This window comes from Procambarus clarkii, chromosome 64 (assembly GCF_040958095.1).
Source record: "Procambarus clarkii isolate CNS0578487 chromosome 64, FALCON_Pclarkii_2.0, whole genome shotgun sequence".
NCBI lineage: Eukaryota > Metazoa > Arthropoda > Malacostraca > Decapoda > Cambaridae > Procambarus > Procambarus clarkii.
Window position 1 is genome coordinate 24,348,529 of NC_091213.1, and position 19,636 is coordinate 24,368,164.

Below are 19,636 nucleotides of genomic sequence, written 5' to 3' on the forward strand. Positions count from 1 at the left end.
GGCTCTAGACGGCCTTCACCGGTCGCGACGTCGGACCAGCCCCGTCGTAAGCGGGAGGCACGGGCGCATTCCTTTGACAAAGGTCCTCCCATTAAGCGAGGGGGGTCTACGGCTGGAGCTGCTGTGGCGTGCGCCCCTCCTCCTCCTCCCTCTGGTGGCCTGATGCGGTCTGTTGCACCCGGGGCCCCCTCTGGGGGCAGTGACGCCCCAGGAGCAGTTGCGGTTGATCAGTAGGTGGTGTCCTCTGGTGTGGAAGGTCCTGGACGGGATGCGCTGACGTTGAAGTTTACAAAGTCTACAAAGATTGCGAGCGCCGACGTTCCTGTGGGGCCCTCCTCTGCAGGGTTGCCAGGTGGTGCGCCTACTGTTCCTACTGCCTCCCATGTGGGGGGCTCTGCTCCACCTACGGGGGCTGTGGAGTTGGTGGGGTCCTCATTGCCTTCCTGATGGCGCCCTCTCTGACTTGTGCAACGCTGAATGTGCGTGGATTGCGTGACTTGGCTGTGCAGATGGGCTTGGTGGCTGTGCTTCGTGAGCAACGTGTAGATGTAGCCTTTATTCAGGAACATAATGTGCGTGACTTGAGTACTTTGTCTGGGTTGACTGATGATTTTCATGTAGTGCTTAATCCGCCGAGGATGTCCTTTGGGGGCACGCTGATGCTGTTCTCCCGGAGGGCGTCCATTTCCGTGCTTCACACGGAGATGGATGAAGATGGCCGGGTGTTGTTCGCTCGTGTGCGGTACCTCGGGGTGGAGATTCCCTTATTGACTGTGTATGCTCCTTCTGGCACGGCGCGTCGCAAGGAGAGGGAGGAGTTTTTCCAGGGTGGGCAGTTACACTTCTTGCGTCATGACACAAGGGACATGGTTTTTGCGGGCGATTTTAATTGTGTCACTCTCGCACGGGATTGCAATAGTGCGCATCCGCAGAATGTTTCTCGGGCGTTGGTCTCCACCTTACAGAGTTGTGGGTTTCGTGATGCTGCTCTCATGTTTGGGGGCGATTTGGAATTCACCTTTGCTGCGCGAGGGGCGTGTTCCAGGCTGGATCGTTTTTATGTTCATGGGCGGGAGGGCTCTGTTTTTGCGTTTCGTACGGTTCCTGTTGCCTTTTCTGATCATTGTTTGGTTGTGGTGCGTGTTGCTGTTCATAGTCAGGTTCGTGTGGGGAGGGGTTGGTGGAAGTTGAATTGTCGGTTGTTGCGTTGTCCTTGGGTGCGTGAGGCGTTTCGTGGGTGGTGGGTTATCTTCTTGAGGTTATCTTGAGATGATTTCGGGGCTTTTTAGTGTCCCCGCGGCCCGGTCCTCGACCAGGCCTCCACCCCCAGGAAGCAGCCCGTGACAGCTGACTAACACCCAGGTACCTATTTTACTGCTAGGTAACAGGAGCATAGGGTGAAAGAAACTCTGCCCATTGTTTCTCGCCAGCGCCTGGGATCGAACCCAGGACCACAGGATCACAAGTCCAGCGTGCTGTCCTCTCGGCCGACCGGCTCCCCCAAGATCGGGCTTGGGTCGGGCTTGTTGCTCGCAAGTGCGAGTTTTCGTCTGTGTTGGACTGGTGGGAGTCGTGCAAGGTGAAATGCAAGTCCTTTTTTGTTGTGGTTGCGAGGCGTGAGGCGGCAGGGCGGTTTGGTTTGTTGAGCTTTCTTCAGGCGCGGTTGACTCGGTTGTATGTGTTGCTAAATGGTGGGGCTGATTGTTTTGATGCTATTTCGGTGTGTAAGGAGCGCATTTGTGGTTTGCGGGAGGAGTTGGCAGAAGGGGTTCGGGTGCGGGCTCGTGTTGACGAGCGTTTGTCTGGTGAACGGCTTTCTCCTTTTCTTTTGCGGAAGGAGAAAGCCCTTCGGGACTCGGTTCTTTTCACCGGTCTCCAGCGTCCGGACGGTTCTGTTTTGTCTAACACGGATGGGGTCCTGTTGTATGTGCAGCAGGAATTGGGAGCGCTGTATGGGGAGGTAGGGGTGGATGAGGATTTGGCTGCTTTCTTTTTGTGTCACTGCTCACCTGGTTTGTCGGCTGCGGGTTGTTCCGCTTTGGTGAGGGGCGTGTCGTCGGCTGAGCTCTGGGATGTGGAGCGGTCTTTCCATTCCGGCAGAGTGCCTGGCTCGGATGGGCTCCCTGTGGAATTTTATGTGACTTTCTGGGATGTGATTGGGGAGGCTTTTTTGGAGGTGGTACGATTTTGTTTCCTGACCTGTTCCTTACCCGCATCCCATTATGATGGGGTTGTGAGGTTGCTTCCGAAGCCAGGTGATTTGCGTTTTCTGTCGAATTGGAGGCCGATCACCCTGTTAAATGTTGATTATAAGGTTGTCTCGAAGTTGCTGGCAGGTCGGTGTCGGGATGTTATTGGTTTTGTGGTTTTGGTTGAGCAATTTTGTGGCATTCCGGGTAGGTCTTTGCTTCAGTGCAATGCTCTTTTACGTGATGTGCTTCTGTGTGCCTCTGAGCTTCGCCTACCTGCGGCGATGCTCAGCTTAGATTGGTCAAAGGCATTCGACCGTGTGTCGATGGGCTTTGTGCTGCAGGCTATGGAGAGGTTCGGGTTTCCTCCGTTGTTTCTTTCTTGGGTTCGTATGTTGTATGCCCGCTGTCATAGTCGTGTGTGCATTAATGGTTTTTTTTGTGCCCCCTTAGCCGTTCGCCGCTCGGTGCGGCAAGGGTGTCCCTTTTCTATGCTCCTTTATGTTATTTTTCAGGAGCCTTTGTTTCGTGCGGTTAAGTCATGTGCTTTGGTGGTTCCTCCGAGGCTGCCTGCTGGTCTCTGTTTACCGATCTGTGGGTATGCTGACGATACGGTTCTGTTTGTGGCGACCGATGGCTCTGTGGTTGCGGTTCAGGACCTTGTTCGGCGTTTTGAGCTGGCCACTGGGGCCCTTGTTAATAGGGATAAGTCTTGTCTGATGGGGCTGGGGAGCTGGACTTCCCGTTCAGTGTGGGCGGGGTCGTGTTTTCCGGTGGTCAGGTCGCTTCGGGTTCTCGGAATTACTTGGTTTAGCTCGTATGCCCAATCCTTGGAGTGGAATTGGGATGCGGTGTCTCGGTCGGTTGAGGTGGCGGTTGGTTTGTTATCCTCGCGTCCATTGACGGTTTATCAGTGGGCGATTGTTGTTACTAGCAAAGTTCTTTCGAGGGTGTGGTTTTTGGCTCAGTGCTTCCCCCTGGATCGGCGGCGTGCTCATAGGTTGGAGTGCAGAGTCTATCGGTATGTGTGGTGTGGGAAGTATCATCCGGTTCGTCGCTCCTCCATGGTTTTGCGGGTGGAGGAGGGGGTTGTTGGCATCCCTGATGTTTTTACCAAGGCATTGGCTTTGTTTTGGGTGTCGTTGCGTCATTATTTGGGGGTGGGTGGGGGCCTCGGTGCGCTTGGGATTTATTTCTGTTCGGTTCGGTTTAGCTATTTGCTTGAGTTAGGGGCTGGGTGTGAGGTCGCCTTTTGTACACCTGCTGTGTATTCGTGGGCAGTTGGGATTCTGCAGAAGCTCTGTCGTGTTCCTGGGTTTTTGTCCCTGTCGTGTCGGGGGGTTTATGGGGTTCTCCTTCGTCGTGTGAGCCATCGGGTTGAGGGTTTGTTTCCATGCTGTGATTGGGGGGGGGATTTGGTCGGTCTTGGGTGGGCGGCATTTGGCTCCGCAGCAGCGGGAGTTTCTCTTTCGGATGCTGCACGAGTCCTTGCCGTCGAATGATCGTTTGTGTATGCTTGGGTTGCGTTCTTCCGTGACATGTGCACATTGTGGATTGGTTGAGACGCAGTTACATGTGTTTTATTTTTGTGAGAGGGTACAGGGTTTAGTTGCTTGGTTGCGTGATGTGATTGCGGTGTTCTGTGGGCTCGGGTTTGAAGGGGATGTTTTACGGTTCCTGTTTCTTTCGTTTCCTCAGGGCTCCGGGCGGCTTCGGAACACTCTGAGTGTCTTGATTGCGGATTATGTGTTTTGCGTGTGGGTTGGGCGTTTGGAGGGCTATGGGGTTCGCCGGATTCTGGGTTTTCTGCGGGGGCGTTTGCGTTTCACATGGTGGTGGTTGCGGCGTGCTTTTCCGATGAAGTTTGCTGATTGGTTCACTGACGCGTATGTTCAGGGTGATGCTTTGGGGTTGGTGGGGGGTCGGGGGTTTGATTAGTGTTTTGGTGTGGTGTCGATGGATTTGGGGGGGGAGGGCTTCTTGGGTCATTTGGGCGTTTGGGTTGTGGGTATTCCCCCTGCCCCCTGAGGGCTTCCTCGGCGGTGCGTTGTGTGTGTTTGCTTGCGCTGTGCTTTTGTGTTGCTCCTTGTGTGTGTGTCCTTGTTGTGTGTGTGTTGTGTTCCTTTGCCGGATCCTGCGTGTTCCGCTGTTTTTTTTTGTGTGTGTGGGCGTTTTTTGTGGTATGTGTATGTATCTTTTCATTTGTTCCACCGGTTCCTGCGTGCTCCGGTGCTGTGCTCCTGGTTATGTGGGCTTCTGCCTTGTGTGTGTGGCACTTTTGGGTACTTTTATCCGTCATGCTTCATGTAATTTTTCCCTTGTGTTATTTTAATTTTTTTTTTTTTTTTTTTTATGCCGCTGGCTTATTATGTGTAGCTGCTCTGTGTGAGCCTTTGTGTTCTCTGTGTTACTCGTGTGGACCTTGTGTTATGCATGATGGATTTCTTTTTTATGTTGTATTCTTGTACAAAAAAAAAAAAAAAAAAAAAATAGGAAAAAGTCTTCATGCTCTTGCATTTGTTCTGTATAATGTTTGTTGTCTTAAGAGTTCTTTGGGTTCTTTACTGTGTACTTTGTCAGGCTTTGTATCTTTTTTATTGTGTATATTGTACTTTATAAATAAAAAAAAGAAATCTATATAGAATGTATATAAAAACCCGCTCGGAGGTGAATGGAACATTGTGTGAAAATTTCAAAGCAATCGGTGAAGAACTTTCTGAGTTTAGCGATTATGAACAAACGAACATTTACATTTTTATTTATATAGATTAATTTATTTAATGATTTATAATTCATTACAATTAATTGATATTAATGGATTTTTTACGTTAATTTGTTTATTTCGTCAGCGAACTGTATGATATTAACTTCCCACAAATCGTTTCCTACACAAGCTGGGGGATTATTAATTATATAATCTGTCACTCCAAATTATCGAATAGTAGACATTTGCTTCAAATGTTAAGACTATATTGGTTAGTAAATTAAATGACACAAATACATTTTATCTGTATGGTAGATTTTGGCCTGAACAACCAGATATGAACGCGGAAGATCACACAAACTATTACTGCTTGTAGGTGGTGGTAGTGTAATGACATGTCTCCTGTTGTACCAGGCAGTTGTTGCTAATTCTTCTGCCCCTTCAGTAACACATGTCATAATGGGCACACTGTAATAATAGTAACCAAATGTAACAGCACCATCACGCGCCCAGCTTGGAAAATATTGGTGTTTTTCTGAGTACTTTAAGCCAGGGTTCGACACCCGTGGCTTAACTTAACAGACAAATACCTCAGTGATTGTTTTAACATCATGAAATATTATCCGTTTTTATCAGCGTTATATTTTTATTATATTCTTATTTGAGTTTTATCAATGTATAATTTGCTATATATATGTTATAGGACTATATTGCTATATATATGTTATAGGACTATATTGCTATATATATGTTATAGGACTATATTGCTATATATATGTTATAGGACTATATTGCTATATATATGTTATAGGACTATATTGCTATATATATATTATAGGACTATATTGCTATATATATGTTATAGGACTGTATTTATTCAATACAAATGACCAAGGTATATTATACGAAATAAATTATTTTAACTAACCAATCAAAACCCTCTACCTTCTTCTTTGTTCTTTTATCTCCACTACTGTGTGTGGGTGTCTCTGTCAGCCGTCAGGCTGGTGTGCGTCGCCCAGGCTGGTGGGCGTCACTCAGGCTGGTGGGCGTCACTCAGGCTGGTGGGCGTCTCTGTCAGCCGTCAGGCTGGTGGGCGTCTCCCAGGCTGGTGGGCGTCTCCCAGGCTGGTGGGCGTCGTCCAGGCTGGTGGGCGTCTCCCAGGCTGGTGGGCGTCTCCCAGGCTGGTGGGCGTCTCCCAGGCTGGTGGGCGTCTCCCAGGCTGGTGGGCGTCTCCCAGGCTGGTGGGCGTCGCCCAGACTGGTGGCCGTCGCCAAGGCTGGTGGGCGTCTCCCAGGCTGGTAGGCGTCTCCCAGGCTGGTGGGCGTCTCCCAGGCTGGTGGGCGTCTCCCAGGCTGGTGGGCGTCTCCCAGGCTGGTGAGCGTCTCCCAGGCTGGTGGGCGTCGCCCAGGCTGGTGGGCGTCGCCCAGGCTGGTGGGCGTCTCCCAGGCTGGTGGACGTCTCCCAGGCTGGTGGGCGTCTCCCAGGCTGGTGGGCGTCTCCCAGGCTGGTGGGCGTCTCCCAGGCTGGTGGGCGTCACTCAGGCTGGTGGGCGTCTCCCAGGCTGGTGGGCGTCTCCCAGGCTGGTGGGCGTCTCCCAGGCTGGTGGGCGTCGCCCAGGCTGGTGGGCGTCTCCCAGGCTGGTGGGCGTCGCCCAGGCTGGTGGGCGTCACTCTGGCTGGTGGGCGTCGCCCAGGCTGGTGGGCGTCGCCCAGACTGGTGGGCGTCTCCCAGGCTGCAAAGCTGGCTCAATTCTTTCCATTAAAATGTATTCAGTGAAGCCTGAGTTTCATGATCGGATTTCAGTTATTACTGCTGCCGGCAGAGGGCTGTTCAATGATACTAATTGGCAACATTGGTCTCTATGAACCGATTTGCTCGTTAATTAATTTCCTTCTGATTGTCATTCCTTCCCCCTCCCACCACACGCTTCCCCTCACTCGTGTTCTCTTACCCTCAACACCTTCCCCTCCCCCCCTCGACTCGTTGGTACAGTGCACCAGTAAACCACACAGAGAGAGAGAGAGAGAGAGAGAGAGAGAGAGAGAGAGAGAGAGAGAGAGAGAGAGAGAGAGAGAGAGAGAGAGAGAGAGAGAGAGAGAGAGAGAGAGAGACAATGAACAGCCTAACACAAGGGGGTGCAGATGATGACTTTCCCTCTTGTATTACTGAAACTGCTAAGCAAGTCATTTCAGACCTGACCTAAACAATCACAGAAGTTTATTTATTTTTCTCCATATATCTTATAGTGAGACACTGGAGCCAATCCAGACTGGCCTATATTGCTTCAGCATCCTCCTGCTGTCATCTTGGAGTGTTGAGTGAGGCTAGCCCCTTGCCTCTGGCCTCCAGCATCCTCCTGCTGTCATACAGGAGTGTTGAGTGAGGCTAGCCCCTTGCCTCTGGCCTCCAGCATCCTCCTGCTGTCATCCAGGAGTGTTGAGTGAGGCTAGCCCCTTGCCTCTGGCCTCCAGCATACTCCTGCTGTCATCTTGGAGTGTTGAGTGAGGCTAGCCCCTTGCCTCTGGCCTCCAGCATACTCCTGCTGTCATCTTGGAGTGTTGAGTGAGGCTAGCCCCTTGCCTCTGGCCTCCAGCATACTCCTGCTGTCATCCAGGAGTGTTGAGTGAGGCTAGCCCCTTGCCTCTGGCCTCCAGCATCCTCCTGCTGTCATCCAGGAGTGTTGAGTGAGGCTAGCACCTTGCCTCTGGCCTCCAGCATCCTCCTGCTGTCATCCAGGAGTGTTGAGTGAGGCTAGCCCCTTGCCTCTGGCCTCCAGCATCCTCCTGCTGTCATCCAGGAGTGTTGAGTGAGGCTAGCCCCTTGCCTCTGGCCTCCAGCATACTCCTGCTGTCATCTTGGAGTGTTGAGTGAGGCTAGCCCCTTGCCTCTGGCCTCCAGCATCCTCCTGCTGTCATCCAGGAGTGTTGAGTGAGGCTAGCCCCTTGCCTCTGGCCTCCAGCATCCTCCTGCTGTCATCCAGGGGTGTTGAGTGAGGCTAGCCCCTTGCCTCTGGCCTCCAGCATCCTCCTGCTGTCATCCAGGAGTGTTGAGTGAGGCTAGCCCCTTGCCTCTGGCCTCCAGTATCCTCCTGCTGTCATCCAGGGGTGTTAAGTGAGGCTAGCCCCTTGCCTCTGGCCTCCAGCATCCTCCTGCTGTCATCCAGGAGTGTTGAGTGAGGCTAGCCCCTTGCCTCTGGCCTCCAGCATCCTCCTGCTGTCATCCAGGAGTGTTGAGTGAGGCTAGCCCCTTGCCTCTGCCCTCCAGCATCCTCCTGCTGTCATCCAGGGGTGTTGAGTGAGGCTAGCCCCTTGCCTCTGGCCTCCAGCATCCTCCTGCTGTCATCCAGGAGTGTTGAGTGAGGCTAGCCCCTTGCCTCTGGCCTCCAGCATCCTCCTGCTGTCATCCAGGGGTGTTAAGTGAGGCTAGCCCCTTGCCTCTGGCCTCCAGCATCCTCCTGCTGTCATCCAGGGGTGTTGAGTGAGGCTAGCCCCTTGCCTCTGGCCTCCAGCATACTCCTGCTGTCATCTTGGAGTGTTGAGTGAGGCTAGCCCCTTGCCTCTGGCCTCCAGCATACTCCTGCTGTCATCTTGGAGTGTTGAGTGAGGCTAGCCCCTTGCCTCTGGCCTCCAGCATCCTCCTGCTGTCATCCAGGGGTGTTGAGTGAGGCTAGCCCCTTGCCTCTGGCCTCCAGCATACTCCTGCTGTCATCTTGGAGTGTTGAGTGAGGCTAGCCCCTTGCCTCTGGCCTCCAGCATCCTCCTGCTGTCATCCAGGAGTGTTGAGTGAGGCTAGCCCCTTGCCTCTGGCCTCCAGCATACTCCTGCTGTCATCTTGGAGTGTTGAGTGAGGCTAGCCCCTTGCCTCTGGCCTCCAGCATCCTCCTGCTGTCATCCAGGGGTGTTAAGTGAGGCTAGCCCCTTGCCTCTGGCCTCCAGCATCCTCCTGCTGTCATCCAGGGGTGTTGAGTGAGGCTAGCCCCTTGCCTCTGGCCTCCAGCATACTCCTGCTGTCATCTTGGAGTGTTGAGTGAGGCTAGCCCCTTGCCTCTGGCCTCCAGCATCCTCCTGCTGTCATCCAGGGGTGTTGAGTGAGGCTAGCCCCTTGCCTCTGGCCTCCAGCATACTCCTGCTGTCATCCAGGAGTGTTGAGTGAGGCTAGCCCCTTGCCTCTGGCCTCCAGCATACTCCTGCTGTCATCTTGGAGTGTTGAGTGAGGCTAGCCCCTTGCCTCTGGCCTCCAGCATCCTCCTGCTGTCATCCAGGGGTGTTGAGTGAGGCTAGCCCCTTGCCTCTGGCCTCCAGCATCCTCCTGCTGTCATCCAGGGGTGTTGAGTGAGGCTAGCCCCTTGCCTCTGGCCTCCAGCATACTCCTGCTGTCATCCAGGGGTGTTGAGTGAGGCTAGCCCCTTGCCTCTGGCCTCCAGCATCCTCCTGCTGTCATCCAGGAGTGTTGAGTGAGGCTAGCCCCTTGCCTCTGGCCTCCAGCATCCTCCTGCTGTCATCCAGGGGTGTTAAGTGAGGCTAGCCCCTTGCCTCTGGCCTCTAGCATCCTCCTGCTGTCATCCAGGAGTGTTGAGTGAGGCTAGCCCCTTGCCTCTGGCCTCCAGCATCCTCCTGCTGTCATCCAGGAGTGTTGAGTGAGGCTAGCCCCTTGCCTCTGGCCTCCAGCATCCTCCTGCTGTCATCCAGGAGTGTTGAGTGAGGCTAGCCCCTTGCCTCTGGCCTCCAGCATCCTCCTGCTGTCTCCAGGAGTGTTGAGTGAGGCTAGCCCCTTGCCTCTGGCCTCCAGCATCCTCCTGCTGTCATCCAGGAGTGTTGAGTGAGTCTAGCCCCTTGCCTCTGGCCTCCAGCATCCTCCTGCTGTCATCCAGGGGTGTTGAGTGAGGCTAGCCCCTTGCCTTTTTCTCTCATACACCCATACTCTCAGAGAATGTCACCAGTTGATTGACTGTTGCGAGGCGGGACCAAAGAGCAAAAGCTCAACCCCGCAAGCACAACTAGGTGAGTACAAACACACACACACAGACTCTGACAAAAGACACACAAACTCCCTCATTTTCTAACAAAAAGACTCTCAGACAACTTGAAAAATAGAATCACATATTGTTATTAAATCTGCAATTTATACTTTTACATCAGATAATTTCTTCAGTAAACACTGACGATACGAGTTTATCTTCACTCCAAAATATGAACTTATATTCTGCACAATTCAAGCTCTTGTTCAACTGTATAAAGTTCAGAAGTAATGTTAAGATCACATAAATCTCTCACAAATCTGGAGTTAAAGCGCCTTGTGGTGCTCAGGAACTATATGTCTCACCTCCAGCACCTTCTGAACCTTGTGGTGCTCAGGAACTATGTCTCACCTCCGGCTCCAGCCTCCAGCACCTTCTGAGCCTTGTGGTGCTCAGGAACTATATGTCTCACCTCCGGCACCTGAACCTTGTGGTGCTCAGGAACTATATGTCTCACCTCCAGCACCTTCTGAACCTTGTGGTGCTCAGGAACTATATGTCTCACCTCCGGCACCTTCTGAACCTTGTGGTGCTCAGGAACTATATGTCTCACCTCCAGCACCTTCTGAACCTTGTGGTGCTCAGGAACTATATGTCTCACCTCCAGCACCTTCTGAACCTTGTGGTGCTCAGGAACTATATGTCTCACCTCCGGCACCTTCTGAACCTTGTGGTGCTCAGGAACTATATGTCTCACCTCCAGCACCTTCTGAACCTTGTGGTGCTCAGGAACTATATGTCTCACCTCCAGCACCTTCTGAACCTTGTGGTGCTCAGGAACTATATGTCTCACCTCCAGCACCTTCTGAGCCTTGTGGTGCTCAGGAACTATATGTCTCACCTCCGGCACCTGAACCTTGTGGTGCTCAGGAACTATATGTCTCACCTCCAGCACCTGAACCTTGTGGTGCTCAGGAACTATATGTCTCACCTCCGGCACCTGAGCCTTGTGGTGCTCAGGAACTATATGTCTCACCTCCGGCACCTGAGCCTTGTGGTGCTCAGGAACTATATGTCTCACCTCCGGCACCTGAACCTTGTGGTGCTCAGGAACTATATGTCTCACCTCCGGCACCTTCTGAACCTTGTGGTGCTCAGGAACTATATGTCTCACCTCCGGCACCTGAGCCTTGTGGTGCTCAGGAACTATATGTCTCACCTCCAGCACCTTCTGAGCCTTGTGGTGCTCAGGAACTATATGTCTCACCTCCGGCACCTTCTGAACCTTGTGGTGCTCAGGAACTATATGTCTCACCTCCGGCACCTGAACCTTGTGGTGCTCAGGAACTATATGTCTCACCTCCAGCACCTTCTGAACCTTGTGGTGCTCAGGAACTATATGTCTCACCTCCGGCACCTTCTGAACCTTGTGGTGCTCAGGAACTATATGTCTCACCTCCGGCACCTTCTGAACCTTGTGGTGCTCAGGAACTATATGTCTCACCTCCGGCACCTTCTGAGCCTTGTGGTGCTCAGGAACTATATGTCTCACCTCCAGCACCTGAGCCTTGTGGTGCTCAGGAACTATATGTCTCACCTCCGGCACCTGAACCTTGTGGTGCTCAGGAACTATATGTCTCACCTCCGGCACCTTCTGAACCTTGTGGTGCTCAGGAACTGTATGTCTCACCTCCGGCACCTTCTGAACCTTGTGGTGCTCAGGAACTATATGTCTCACCTCCAGCACCTTCTGAACCTTGTGGTGCTCAGGAACTATATGTCTCACCTCCGGCACCTGAGCCTTGTGGTGCTCAGGAACTATATGTCTCACCTCCAGCACCTTCTGAGCCTTGTGGTGCTCAGGAACTATATGTCTCACCTCAGGCACCTTCTGAACCTTGTGGTGCTCAGGAACTATATGTCTCACCTCCGGCACCTTCTGAACCTTGTGGTGCTCAGGAACTATATGTCTCACCTCCGGCACCTTCTGAACCTTGTGGTGCTCAGGAACTGTATGTCTCACCTCCAGCACCTTCTGAGCCTTGTGGTGCTCAGGAACTATATGTCTCACCTCCAGCACCTTCTGAGCCTTGTGGTGCTCAGGAACTATATGTCTCACCTCCAGCACCTTCTGAGCCTTGTGGTGCTCAGGAACTATATGTCTCACCTCCAGCACCTTCTGAGCCTTGTGGTGCTCAGGAACTATATGTCTCACCTCCAGCACCTTCTGAACCTTGTGGTGCTCAGGAACTATATGTCTCACCTCCAGCACCTTCTGAACCTTGTGGTGCTCAGGAACTATATGTCTCACCTCCAGCACCTTCTGAACCTTGTGGTGCTCAGGAACTATATGTCTCACCTCCGGCACCTTCTGAACCTTGTGGTGCTCAGGAACTATATGTCTCACCTCCAGCACCTTCTGAACCTTGTGGTGCTCAGGAACAGGCTTATATCTCAGTGTGTCGTTGTTGTATGATATATTGTATACTATATTGTATATGATATTGTTGTATGATGTATACACCATACGAGGCGTGATAGCCAGGGTGACCGGTCCTGGAACATCATAGTCCCATTGATCACGGGCCACCATTAGTATAAAGCCTTTTAATTAAAACTAGTAAGGCAGGCCAGCTTCAAATGACAGCTGATAGAGCCTGGTTATCTGGTAGAGCCTGGTTATCTGGTAGAGCCTGGTTATCTGGTAGAGCCTGGTTATCTGGTGGAGCCTGGTTATCTGGTAGAGCCTGGTTATCTGGTAGAGCCTGGTTATCTGGTAGAGCCTGGTTATCTGGTAGAGCCTGGTTATCTGGTAGAGCCTGGTTATCTGGTAGAGCCTGGTTATCTGGTGGAGCCTGGTTATCTGGTAGAGCCTGGTTATCTGGTGGAGCCTGGTTATCTGGTGGAGCCTGGTTATCTGGTGGAGCCTGGTTATCTGGTGGAGCCTGGTTATCTGGTGGAGCCTGGTTATCTGGTAGAGCCTGGTTATCTGGTAGAGCCTGGTTATCTGGTGGAGCCTGGTTATCTGGTGGAGCCTGGTTATCTGGTGGAGCCTGGTTATCTGGTGGAGCCTGGTTATCTGGTAGAGCCTGGTTATCTGGTGGAGCCTGGTTATCTGGTAGAGCCTGGTTATCTGGGGGAGCCTGGTTATCTGGTGGAGCCTGGTTATCTGGTGGAGCCTGGTTATCTGGTAGAGCCTGGTTATCTGGTGGAGCCTGGTTATCTGGTGGAGCCTGGTTATCTGGTAGAGCCTGGTTATCTGGTAGAGCCTGGTTATCTGGTAGTGCCTGGTTATCTGGCAGAGCCTGGTTATCTGGTAGAGCCTGGTTTTCTGGTAGAGCCTGGTTATCTGGTAGAGCCTGGTTATCTGGTAGAGCCTGGTTATCTGGTGGAGCCTGGTTATCTGGTAGAGCCTGGTTATCTGGTAGAGCCTGGTTATCTGGTGGAGCCTGGCTGCTCAAGCTCATTAGCTCCGGCCCAACGAGCTAACGAGCTAGTGAACTACCCAACGAGGCAGGGAACAAGCACCGTCACTGCTCCCATAAGGAGCCTCCCGCCGCTCCACACTCAATATTAACGTAAATTTGGTGAAGAAAAATACGAAACCCTATTAGACTCTGCTCGGTTAATGGGGGCCCTAGTGGGTAATGGGGGCCCCTGGTGGGTAATGGGGCCCCTGGTGGGTAATGGTGGCCCTGGTGGGTAATGGGTCCCCTGGTGGGTAATGGTGGCCCTGGTGGGTAATGGGTCCCCTGGTGGGTAATGGGGCCCCTGGTGGGTAATGGTGGCCCTGGTGGGTAATGGTGGCCCTCGTAGGTAATGGGTCCCCTGGTGGGTAATGGTGGCCCTGGTGGGTAATGGGGCCCCTGGTGGGTAATGGTGGCCCTCGTAGGTAATGGGGGCCCTGGTGGGTAATGGGGGCCCTAGTGGGTAATGGGGGCCCCTGGTGGGTAATGGGGCCCCTGGTGGGTAATGGTGGCCCTCGTGGGTAATGGGGGCCCTGGTGGGTAATGGGGGCCCTAGTGGGTAATGGGGGCCCCTGGTGGGTAATGGGGCCCCTGGTGGGTAATGGTGGCCCTAGTGGGTAATGGGGGCCCTGGTGGTTAATGGTGGCCCTCGTGGGTAATGGTGGCCCTGGTGGGTAATGGGGGCCCTGGTGGGTAATGGTGGCCCTCGTGGGTAATGGTGGCCCTCGTGGGTAATGGTGGCCCTCGTGGGTAATGGTGGCCCTCGTGGGTAATGGTGGCCCTCGTGGGTAATGGTGGCCCTCGTAGGTAATGGGGGCCCTCGTGGGTAATGGGGGCCCTCGTGTGTAATGGGGCCTCGAAGGTAATGGGTGCCCTAGCGGATAATGCGGGCCCTCGTGGATAATAGGGAGCCCTGGTGGGTAATGGGGGCCCTGGTGGGTAATGGGTCCCCTGGTGGGTAATGGGGCTCCTGGTGTGTAATGGGGGCCCCTGGTAGGTAATGGGGGCCTTCGTGGGTAATGGGGGCCCTGGTGGGTAATGGGGGCCCTGGTGGGTAATGGGGCCCCTGGTGGGTAATGGGGGCCCCTGGTGGGTAATGGGGGGCCCCCTGGTGGGTAATGGGGGCCCTGGTGGGTAATGGGGGCCCCTGGTGGGTAATGGGGGCCCTGGTGGGTAATGGGGGCCCCTGGTGGGTAATGGGGGCCCTGGTGGGTAATGGGGGCCCTGGTGGGTAATGGGGGCCCCTGGTGGGTAATGGGGGCCCCTGGTGGGTAATGGGGGCCCTGGTGGGTAATGGGGGCCCTGGTGGGTAATGGGGGCCCTGGTGGGTAATGGGGGCCCCTGGTGGGTAATGGGCGCCCCTGGTGGGTAATGGGGGCCCCTGGTGGGTAATGGGGGCCCCTGGTGGGTAATGGGGGCCCCTGGTGGGTAATGGGGGCACCTGGTGGGTAATGGGGGCCCTCGTGGGTATTGGGGGCCCTCGTGGGTATTGGGGGCCCTCGTGGGTAATGGGGGCCCTGGTGGGTAATGGGGGCCCTGGTGGGTAATGGGGGCCCTGGTGGGTAATGGGGGCCCTGGTGGGTAATGGGGGCCCCTGGTGGGTAATGGGGGCCCTCGTGGGTAATGGGGGCCCTGGTGGGTATTGGGGGCCCTCGTGGGTAATGGGGGCCCTGGTGGGTAATGGGGGCCCTGGTGGGTAATGGGGGCCCCTGGTGGGTAATGGGGGCCCTGGTGGGTAATGGGGGCCCCTGGTGGGTAATGGGGGCCCCTGGTGGGTAATGGGGGCCCTGGTGGGTAATGGGGGCCCCTGGTGGGTAATGGGGGCCCTGGTGGGTAATGGGGGCCCCTGGTGGGTAATGGGGGCCCCTGGTGGGTAATGGGGGCCCCTGGTGGGTAATGGGGGCCCCTGGTGGGTAATGGGGGCCCCTGGTGGGTAATGGGGGCCCCTGGTGGGTAATGGGGGCCCCTGGTGGGTAATGGGGGCCCCTGGTGGGTAATGGGGGCCCCTGGTGGGTAATGGTGGCCCCTGGTGGGTAATGGGGGCCCCTGGTGGGTAATGGGGGCCCCTGGTGGGTAATGGGGGCCCCTGGTGGGTAATGGGGGCCCCTGGTGGGTAATGGGGGCCCCTGGTGGGTAATGGGGGCCCCTGGTGGGTAATGGGGGCCCCTGGTGGGTAATGGGGGCCCCTGGTGGGTAATGGGGGCCCCTGGTGGGTAATGGTGGCCCCTGGTGGGTAATGGGGGCCCCTGGTGGGTAATGGGGGGCCCCTGGTGGGTAATGGGGGCCCCTGGTGGGTAATGGGGGCCCTGGTGGGTAATGGGGGCCCTGGTGGGTAATGGGGGCCCCTGGTGGGTAATGGGGGCCCCTGGTGGGTAATGGGGGCCCCTGGTGGGTAATGGGGGCCCCTGGTGGGTAATGGGGGCCCTGGTGGGTAATGGGGGCCCTGGTGGGTAATGGGGGCCCCTGGTGGGTAATGGGGGCCCCTGGTGGGTAATGGGGCCCCTGGTGGGTAATGGGGGCCCCTGGTGGGTAATGGGGGCCCCTGGTGGGTAATGGGGGCCCCTGGTGGGTAATGGGGTAATGACCATTGTTGGCCAAAGATGTGCTGACTGGCAACATTCGCTCCCATGCAAAATGAAAAATTATTAATTACCCATTTGCTCTTTGATTGGTAAATTAGAGACTGAAAAGCCGACTTTTCTCACGCGAGAAATAATTACTCGCTCTCTCTAAATTAAAAAAAAAATCCCTCGCAAATGTTTCTAATTCTCTATAATTCTAAAAAATAGTAGGAAAAGAGTACGTATTTTTATCTTGCATTAAATGGTAAATATGCTTAAGTGAATATGAACTTTGAAGTAATGAATGATATGTGCTGGTGATGTGTTGACAGGTGTGTGTGAGAGTATGTGCTGGTGATGTGTTGACAGGTGTGTGTGAGAGTATGTGCTGGTGATGTGTTGACAGGTGTGTGTGAGAGTATGTGCTGGTGATGTGTTGACAGGTGTGTGTGAGAGTATGTGCTGGTGATGTGTTGACAGGTGTGTGTGAGAGTATGTGCTGGTGATGTGTTGACAGGTGTGTGTGAGAGTATGTGCTGGTGATGTGTTGACAGGTGTGTGTGAGAGTATGTGCTGGTGATGTGTTGACAGGTGTGTGTGAGAGTATGTGCTGGTGATGTGTTGACAGGTGTGTGTGAGAGTATGTGCTGGTGATGTGTTGACAGGTGTGTGTGAGAGTATGTGCTGGTGATGTGTTGACAGGTGTGTGTGAGAGTATGTGCTGGTGATGTGTTGACAGGTGTGTGCGAGAGTATGTGCTGGTGATGTGTTGACAGGTGTGCGAGAGTATGTGCTGGTGATGTGTTGACAGGTGTGTGCGAGAGTATGTGCTAGTGATGTGTTGACAGGTGTGTGTGAGAGTATGTGCTAGTGATGTGTTGACAGGTGTGTGTGAGAGTATGTGCTGGTGATGTGTTGACAGGTGTGTGTGAGAGTATGTGCTAGTGATGTGTTGACAGGTGTGTGTGAGAGTATGTGCTAGTGATGTGTTGACAGGTGTGTGTGAGAGTATGTGCTGGTGATGTGTTGAAAGGTGTGAGAGTATGTGCTGGTGATGTGTTGACAGGTGTGAGAGTATGTGCTGGTGATGTGTTGACAGGTGTGAGAGTATGTGCTGGTGATGTGTTGACAGGTGTGAGAGTATGTGCTGGTGATGTGTTGACAGGTGTGTGTGAGAGTATGTGCTGGTGATGTGTTGACAGGTGTGTGTGAGAGTATGTGCTGGTGATGTGTTGACAGGTGTGTGTGAGAGTATGTGCTGGTGATGTGTTGACAGGTGTGTGTGAGAGTATGTGCTGGTGATGTGTTGACAGGTGTGTGTGAGAGTATGTGCTGGTGATGTGGTGACAGGTGTGTGTGAGAGTATGTGCTGGTGATGTGTTGACAGGTGTGTGTGAGAGTATGTGCTGGTGATGTGTTGACAGGTGTGCGAGAGTATGTGCTGGTGATGTGTTGACAGGTGTGTGCGAGAGTATGTGCTAGTGATGTGTTGACAGGTGTGTGTGAGAGTATGTGCTAGTGATGTGTTGACAGGTGTGTGTGAGAGTATGTGCTGGTGATGTGTTGACAGGTGTGTGTGAGAGTATGTGCTGGTGATGTGTTGACAGGTGTGTGTGAGAGTATGTGCTAGTGATGTGTTGACAGGTGTGTGTGAGAGTATGTGCTGGTGATGTGTTGAAAGGTGTGAGAGTATGTGCTGGTGATGTGTTGACAGGTGTGAGAGTATGTGCTGGTGATGTGTTGACAGGTGTGAGAGTATGTGCTGGTGATGTGTTGACAGGTGTGAGAGTATGTGCTGGTGATGTGTTGACAGGTGTGTGTGAGAGTATGTGCTGGTGATGTGTTGACAGGTGTGTGTGAGAGTATGTGCTGGTGATGTGTTGACAGGTGTGTGTGAGAGTATGTGCTGGTGATGTGTTGACAGGTGTGTGTGAGAGTATGTGCTGGTGATGTGTTGACAGGTGTGTGTGAGAGTATGTGCTGGTGATGTGTTGACAGGGGTGAGAGTATGTGCTAAACTACAGCACTATTCTGAAGGAAATCTGTCGAGGCGGTCTGAATAATTTTCAATTATTGACGATGGTCAATAATTTATTATTATGACTAGGTGACAATATTCACCACCGAGTGACAACAAGGGTGCAGTCTCTGAAAGTATTCTATACATATATAATGCATACATATACTGCTGTATGCGTATGGTGAAATACAATACTGTGGAAGACAGTTTCCTTAGGTTTTTGTTCCCATTCTTGACTCTCATGATGATCCGAGTCTCCACACACACACACGCACACGCACGCGCACGCGCACAAGGGGGAATATAATAACCCATGGTTTAATAGACAGTGTCAGGAAGCCAAAATGGCCAGCAGGCGGGAGTGGAGGAAGTACAGAAGACAACAGGATCAGATGCAAAAGAGCTTGGAACGATTACATTAACATAAGAAATACATGGAAAAGAAATTATGAAAACGATATTGCGATTAAAGCGAAAAAGAAACCTAAATTACTACAAAGCCATATAAAAAGAACGACCAAGTGACAAGACTAAGGAAGACAGAAGGGGCATATACAGAAAGTAACATGGAAATCTGCGAGGCACTGGATGCCAGTTTCCATGGAGTGTTCACAACCGAGCCTGAGCAGCTCCCATTGTTAGAAGAGACTACCCTAGATGAAAGACTATCAGATATAGAGGTGACAGCAGAGGAGGTAATGAAACAGTTGACAACACTGGATATAACTAAAGCGGTTGGACTAGACAACGTGTCACCGTGGATACTAAGAGGGGCTGCGCAGGCCCTCAGCGTGCCTCTGGCAATGATCTTTAACGAGTCACTTATGTCGGGATAATTGCCCAGTTGCTGGAAGAAGCCAAATGTCGTACCGATTTTCAAGAAAGGCGATAGGAAGGAGGCACCTAACTACAGACCTGTATCACTGACAAGCATCCCCTGTAAAATACTTGAAAGAAAAATTAGGCTACGACTGGTTGCACACCTGGAGAACGTTAGGTTTGTAAACAAACATCAACATGGGTTCTGGAAAGTTAAATCCTGCCTAACAAACCTTTGGAATTCTATGATAAAATAACGAGGATAAGGCAGGACAGAGAAGGATGGGCAGACTGCACATTTCTAGACTGCCGGAAAGCCTTTGATATAGTACCGCACACGAGACTGCTAATCAAACTTTAGAGGCAGGCAGGAGTAAGTGGAAAGGCTCTAGCATGGGTAAGGAACTACGTAACAGGAAGAAACCAGAGAGTAATGGTAAGGGGCGAGAAGTTGGACACGAGAACAGCAACGCATGGAGTACCATAAGGATCAGTGCTGGAACCAATTCTATTTCTAATATATGTTAACATGTTTACAAGAATAGAGTCCTACATATCGATGTTCGCGGATGACGCCAAATTAATGATAAGAGTTGTGACAGATGAGGATTGTAGGATCCTTCAAGATGACCTGGACAGGTTGCAGAGATGCTCAGAGAAATGGCTACTGGAGTTCAATACGAGCAAATGTAAAGTTACGGAAATGGGATTAGGTGATAGGAGCCCAAAGGGACAGTACACAATGAAGGGGAACTGCCTACCCGTAACGACACGAGGAAGAGACCTGGGCGCGGATGTAATACCTAATCAAACTCCTGAGGCATATATAAATAGGATATCGACAGCAGCGTACTCTTCACTGGCAAAATTTAGAACATCATTCAGAAACCTAAATGAGAAGGCATTTAGGGCACTT

At 52.8% G+C, this 19,636-nt stretch overlaps 1 protein-coding gene across 1 annotated transcript; it reads right to left on the reverse strand.

The window, feature by feature from the left end:
• Positions 1-12,489: 12,489 nt before the first annotated feature.
• LOC138354795 (fibrous sheath CABYR-binding protein-like) lies at positions 12,490-13,320 on the reverse strand. Its single transcript, XM_069309289.1, has one exon. The coding sequence runs from the start codon at positions 13,318-13,320 to the stop codon at positions 12,490-12,492; it is 831 nt and encodes a 276-aa protein (XP_069165390.1).
• Between the last annotated feature and the right edge of the window lie 6,316 nt (positions 13,321-19,636).